The sequence below is a fragment of the Octopus bimaculoides genome, chromosome 28 (genome assembly GCF_001194135.2).
Source record: "Octopus bimaculoides isolate UCB-OBI-ISO-001 chromosome 28, ASM119413v2, whole genome shotgun sequence".
Classification (NCBI taxonomy): Eukaryota; Metazoa; Mollusca; class Cephalopoda; order Octopoda; family Octopodidae; genus Octopus; species Octopus bimaculoides.
This window is the reverse complement of record NC_069008.1, coordinates 15,698,692-15,705,841: the sequence shown is the minus strand read 5'-3', so window position 1 is coordinate 15,705,841 and position 7,150 is coordinate 15,698,692. Positions and strand designations below refer to the sequence as shown.

Below are 7,150 nucleotides of genomic sequence, written 5' to 3'. Positions count from 1 at the left end.
TTACATTTCTTTATGAATACGTACATGCGTATTTAAGTTGCTGCTCCGGGAGAATGATTTACCACAGATATCACAGTGATATGGCCTCTCTCCTGTATGAATACGCTTGTGTATACTTAAGTCATTACTTGCAGAGAATGATTTGCCACAAATATCACATGCGTATGGCTTCTCCCCTGTATGAATGCGTACATGTATTGTTAAGTGACTACTTTGAGAAAATGATTTTCCACAGACATCACAGCAATATGGCTTCTCTCCTGTATGTATACGTATGTGCCTAGTTAGCTGTACTCTATCAGAGAAAGACTTTTGACAGATGTCACAATCATATGACAAGTTTCTGCTCTCTTTTATTATGTCTTTAGGCAAAATCAACTGCTCAAATTTCACACTTTTTTCCATAATTTTTCTTATATTTGATATGAATTCTACTGCAGATTTATAGTAACAGTTTCATACATTTGTTCTGTATTCCCTGGATCTTCAAAGGATGATAAATATTGAGAATGTATCTTCTGTTACGTCAATGCCATTTGGTATTCTGAAATAATAAAGGGACGACTGTGTAAGATATAGAGGCTACTTAGAAAATATAGATTGGAAAATTCAGAACGTTTCTACAGAGATAAACTGTGGAAATAAACATTTACCTGAACAACTGAACTTTTTAATTTATTGAAATGTACATCATTGAATCTTGTGTGTAGCTTACATATACAGCTATACCTTCATATTTTTCCCCCTCCTGTTTCTTGACAGTTACACACACACACACACACACATGCATATCTCCTCACTCAACAACTGGGGTTCGTTCCTTACTGACGTCACCAGCTTTACACTCAATAAAATGAAAATCGCTTATTTTTATAATCTTTCAGAGTTCCCTTAATATATTCACGTATGTTTGTGGCAAGGGTTCGTTTCTCATCACATCACCCTCATTTTCCTCTCCATAAAACCAAAAAAGAACGGTACCAGGTTAATCTACAGGCGTTAAATCGATATTAGCATGCACTTCTTTTCACATACATATTGTTCAGTTTACGTTCGTAAAATCAAAACGTATCGATTACTTTGATTTTAGCTTCAGTTGTTTTTGTTTTTCTCAATTCTAGTTTATTTTATATCTTGAGGCGTACACTTAGATGCAAGTCTGTTTTATGAACGGTAAAAAGAAAGAAATAAGAAATGATTGCTAGATAACCAGTCAGAAATACAGATTTATGTGTTAGAGATACAAATAGTTGTGTAAGTCGAGTAAAAAAAAATCATTTTCTCTAAAGAGAAGCAAGAGATCAGTTGTAAATAATAGATAAAGGTGACGAGGGGCGATAAGAGTGAGTAAAGTATCAGATAACATGTCTTGCAAACAACTCGCACATGCAAGTGCTACCAGTCGAGTACTCCGCATACCGGAAACCAGCAAGTGTATGGGATCATCAGGAGAGAATGCGAGCCGTTTCGGAGCCTACCTCTCGACGGCATCAATGCGCACCCTCATTGATATGAGGCCCTGCTTACCAGATCAACTGGTTATTAAAAACAAAGCTCGATATTTCTCTGGCCATTGCTCATCGTAATGGCTAGAGATGTATTTAGTTATGTCTTATTTATATAATAGTTTATTTTGATGTATTTAGTTATGTCCCTTCACGTTTTTTTTTTTAACGAACGGAAACTGAACAGTCACCAACACATACTACATATTTATACTATGATACTCCATCGACTCCAAAAAAGACTGTTCTGCAATCTCTTGCAGAAAACCCCGCAGATATTTCGCTTATAATGATTAAATGCTTGTGCTGCACATTAGCTCACCCGCTCCATCATATTGACATCCACCCTTTACAGATGCACGGTGCCCCACACGTCAGATATGAAAGCGATCGCAGAGCAACGTGCCCACGAATATTTGTAGATGTTCAGGGATTCCGCGTGTCTATGAGACAAAGAGGGGGGGGCTGTAAATTAGTAAGACTAATTAAAGTCATAATGACCCTTCAATAATATATTTTAAACAATTAAATACCTTACTTTAGAACTTACGTATATCTTTAGGGAGTCCAGTCAATCGATCAATGAAATCAATCCTTTAATGTCCCAGGGCTGGGTAAAGGTCTTCTTGTTTTTCTCATTAAATTCCTGTATTCCGTTTCCAATTTTTGTCCAATGTTTCTACCTTGTTTTTTGTCGCTCTGCTTTATGTTGTCCTTCACACTGATCCCCTAAACCGTAATTCCTTTATAAGCTATTATATAAATAAGACAATACTATTCAGTTTAGGGATCAAAACTGGAAACCACTTAACTAATATCAACAGAATACTCAATAGCAGTCACTTAACGACTGAAGTTTAGTTCTTGGTATACAATCGATGATGTCACTTCCTCTCTATCACGAAATCTAGAAACATAGAGTTATTTCCCTTCTTCGTAAGTCGAGTTATTGTGGTGGCGCAATGGCCCAGTGGTTAGGGCAGCGGACTCGCGGTCATTGTAAGTGTTTATTGAGCGAAAACACCTAAAGCTCCACGAGGCTCCGGCAGGGGATGGTGGTGAACCCTGCTGTACTCTTTCACCACAACTTTCTCTCACTCTTTCTTCCTGTCTCTGTTGTACCTGTAATTCAAAGGGTCAGCCTTGTCACACACTGTGTCACGCTGAATATCCCCGAGAACTACGTTAAGGGTACACGTGTCTGTGGAGTGCTCAGCCACTTGCACGTTAATTTCACGAGCAGGTTGTTCCGTTGATCGGATCAACTGGAACCGTCGACGTCGTAAGCGACGGAGTGCCAACAAGTCGAGTTATTAGTGGTAGCTGAATTAATTTCGTTCTTGTTGAGATGCAATGAGAACAAGGTTAAACGACGACAGACAGCACGCGAATCACTTCGAACGGATGCCATGTATTATGTGTTAACTTCGGTGCAAACACAAGGAATTCCCAGAGGAAAGGATTAGTCGACGATGTCCACTCTTCGTGTAATAATGGACAGTGTTGTCCTCTAAATCCTACAGAACCACTTTCACCTGAATGGCCCCTATTAAATTGGTATTTTATTTTATCGACCAAGACTTTTTATGTGGCACTGGCACCGACACGAAATCTGCGGTTGCAGAGGGGTCTTCTTGAGTACAGCAATGTGCCAAATTTCTCCGTTCTTAGCACTAGCGGTAGGGTCTGCTGCAAGCAATGTTTTCTTTTTTTTTTTTTTGTGGAGACCGGGGGTGGCACACACTCTAGCTACGCTAGTGGTCCTTAGCCATCTCCTTTCTAAGGCTCAGTATCTTGAGATTGGTGTTCAAAACTTCATTCCTTCTTTTTGGGTCTCTCTCTTCCACAAGGGCCATCCGTTTTAAGTGACTGCCACTTCTGTATATGACTCTACACGATCCAACTAGCACAGTCTCTTGTACAATGCATCTAATTCCTCATATGCCCAACTTTTCCCCTTAATACGCTACCGTTCTATCGCACTTATAGACTGACGTTGCACATCCAGCAGAGCATAGTAGCTTCGTTCCTCTCGCCATCGCATATCTTCTGTATTCAGGGCTCACGTCTCACTACTATTTACCATTGCTGATCGTGTACTGCACATACAATCTTCCTTTCGCTTGGAGAGAGAGAGAGAGAGAGAGAGAGAGCTTTGATTAGCAACAGAGTTAAAAGCTCTCTGAATCTTCTCCATCCCATTCTTATGCTAGCAATTACACTTTCCATGCATCCTCCCCCACTGCTAATTACGTTCCTTAGATAGCAGAAATTGTCTAATACCTCCAAAGAGCTTCTGGAGCATTTGAGACAATCGATTTTCTGAGTATCAGTAGTTTCCATGACTCCTGTGTTTCTTCCATAAACAAACGCTACCTTCTCTGCACCTTGTGTCCATAACTTGCTTTGAATAACTGTAGATTGAGTCACAGATGCTTTCAAAACAGAATTTAAAAAATGATATGAAATATAGACAAACTACAACTGGCCAGTGTGTTTATAGATTTTATTAATTATGACTCCACCAAAACATAACAATATTTGTTTCAATATCTCACAAATGTAGATATAGTTGAGGAGAGATAAAATATAATATTGGGAGGCTGTAAATGACAGCCAAAAGAAGTGATCCACAAGTGGAATGGTTATTGTGATGGCTAAAACACACAGGGCAACCCCCAGTTTAGGTGAAGCTTAAAATATTTGTGATGAATTTTAACATGGATGCAGCTACATTTCTTTATGAATACGTACATGCGTATTTAAGTTGCTGCTCCGGGAGAATGATTTACCACAGATATCACACAAGTATGGCTTCTCTCCTGTATGAATACGTTTGTGTTTAGTTAAGGCACTATTTACAGAGAATGATTTACTGCAGATATCACAGTGATATGGCTTCTCTCCTGTATGAATACGTTTATGTTCAACTAAGTGACAACTTACAGAGAAAGATTTACCACAAATGTCACAGTGATATGGCTTCTCTCCTGTATGAATACGTTTGTGCCTAATTATGTCACTACTTACAGTGAACGATTTACCACAGATATCACATTGAAAAGGTTTCTCTCCTGTATGAATACGTTTGTGTTGAGCAAAGAGACTATTTATAGGGAATGATTTACCACAGATATCACAGTGAAATAGATCCTCCCCTGTATGAATACGTTTGTGTATAGTTAAGGTATCACTTTTAGAGAATGATTTACCACAGATATCACAGTGATATGGCTTCTCTCCTGTGTGAGTACGTTTGTGTATAGTTAAGCTAACATTTTTAGAGAATGATTTACCACAGATATCACAGTGATATGGCCTCTCTCCTGTATGAATACGCTTGTGTATACTTAAGTCATTACTTGCAGAGAATGATTTACCACAGACATCACAGACATATGGCTTCTCTCCTGTATGAATACGTACATGTATTGTTAAGCTATTACTTTGTGAAAATGATTTTCCACAGACATCACAGCAATATGGCCTCTCTCCTGTATGTATACGTTGGTGCATAGTTAGGTTACATTTTTGAGAGAATGACTTTTGACAGATCTCACAATCATATGATAATTTCCTTCTCTCTTCAGGAAAAATCAATTCCTCGAGTTTCTCATTTATTTCCATAGTATTTCTTCTCAAATCACCATATACATTTCTTGTTTTTGATCTTGCAGCTTACTTCTTATGGATATTTCTAACTGCTACATTCATGTTCTGTGTTACTCTTGTCTAACAATGCTTTTGTACATTTATATCTCCGTAGGATTAATCCAGATTCATCTTGTGAACATAGCAACCAGTGATGTACTGAAATATTGCTAATAACCTCAGAACAAATATTCTACCACAGATTTACTGAATCAGTTTTATGTGTGTGCTGTGTATAGGATATTCGTTTGGTCTTTAAATAACGATAAATACTGAGAATGTATCGTCTGTTATGCCAATGTCATCTGATATCCTGAAATAATAAAGAAACAACAGTGTAAGTTATAGAGGGGCCACTTAGAAAATACAGAGTGGAAAATTTAGAATAATTCTAAGGAGATAAACTTTAGAAATAAACATTTACCTGAACAACTGAACTTTTCAATGTATTAAAATTCACATCACAGAATCTTGTGTGTAACTTACATATTTGTAAACTACAGCTACATCTTCACATTGTGTAATATTATTTAGATTAAACTGCAGAATAGAAGACAATAACATTCTTCTCTCTAATGAAAAATAATTTGACATTGTTGTTTAGCTCCAGCTGAGCTTGACATTCCATTGATGAACATCCCGTCTATGCCTCTTGCATTGTGAATTTAGTACATAGTCTGTCAGTTTTAAGATTGAAAGGTGAAATTTAAAGAAAATGTGCCATTATTCTTTGTGGGGAGCAGAAGAATTTTTCAAAAATTAATTTTTTTAACAAGCTTCCCTCCAATCCATCATTTCCAAGGGCGTGGAGAAAACAAAATTTGAAAAATCCCCGTGAAAACGGAGAAAATTCAACTTAAGTGGGCGTGCCATTCCGAAACTCTTTACATAATACACAGACACAAGAATGTATTTTTACAAAATGTTATTTTAAAATATGGTGCTTTGTGAAGAAAGTTATGAGGAAACAAAGTCGAGGGCATGACACCAAATTGTAGTTATGTCCAAAACAGAAGCGATTCATAGACGCGACAAGTCACGTTCCTCTAATTTACAAATAAACCATCATTTTACGAAGATTAATTAAATTGAGCTAAATACGGTTTTACAGTACATTTTATAGACATAAAACAGCACACCTTAGAATTTTCGTAGTTATTCAAGGATTCCACATGAGTAGTGTAAATAATACTTTATGAGATAATGAGGAGCCTGTGGTTAGTAAGCCTAATTAACCTTACATAATTACCTTTTTATAATATATAATAGACAATAAAATACCTTACTTTAAAATTTATGTAGACTAATTTAGGGAGTCTAGCATGTTGTTTCTATGTGATCCCGTCTGTTTTGTACTAGAGGTCGTTGTTTACATACACATCGATAAATTTAGCCGATCAATGAAATCAATCATTAATGTTCCACAGCTGTCTAAACTTTCTTGAATTTCATTCTAAATTCTCTTTCCAATCTATGTCCAATCTCTCCAAATTTATTCTTTTTGTTGTCCTTCACAATCTGTCTCATTCTATCGTCCACCTCTTTCTCACTGGTCCTCTTCACCGTAATTCCTTTAAAACAATAATATTCAGATTAGGGATCAAGAAGGAATAGAAGACAAGTTATAAATGGGAATGAATAGCACTCTCTCGTGCTTAGAGTTCAGTTCTTCGTATACAATGATGTCACTTCCTCTTTGGTATCATCACTAAATCTAGAAATATAGAGTTGTTTCCCTTTTTTACTATTTCAAAATATTAATAGTGGTTTGTCCTTTTCTTAGTAAACTTCAGGAAGCGCAATGGCCCAGTGGTTAGAGCAGCGGACTCGCGGTTATAGGATCGCGGTTTCGATTCCCAGACCGGGCGTTCTGAGTGTTTATTGAGCGAAAACACCTAAAAGCTCCACGAGGCTACAGCAGGGGATGGTGGCGAACTCTGCTGTACTCTTTTGCAGATTCGGATTCCCCTTTGCCGAAAATGGGGGTTTGTGTC

General features: G+C 37.4%; 1 protein-coding gene across 1 annotated transcript; it reads right to left on the bottom strand.

Moving 5' to 3' along the window:
* On the bottom strand, positions 1–7,032 carry LOC106883538 (zinc finger protein 271-like). Its single transcript, XM_052977483.1, has 3 exons — positions 6,443–7,032; positions 4,240–5,469; positions 1–451 (listed from the first exon to the last, which is right to left on the bottom strand). Exons 2-3 carry the CDS (start codon positions 5,130–5,132, stop codon positions 1–3), a joined length of 1,344 nt encoding a protein of 447 aa, XP_052833443.1. The 5' UTR covers positions 5,133–5,469; positions 6,443–7,032.
* Between the last annotated feature and the right edge of the window lie 118 nt (positions 7,033–7,150).

Bases quoted from the DNA above. Each gene is read 5' to 3' on its own strand.
- LOC106883538 (XM_052977483.1), bottom strand. From the start codon at position 5,132: ATGGAAATAAATGAGAAACTCGAGGAATTGATTTTTCCTGAAGAGAGA. The intron at 452-4,239 runs GTAGCTGCATCC...TGTATGAAACTG, and splicing joins GTACGTATTCATAAAGAAAT to TTACTATAAATCTGCAGTAG.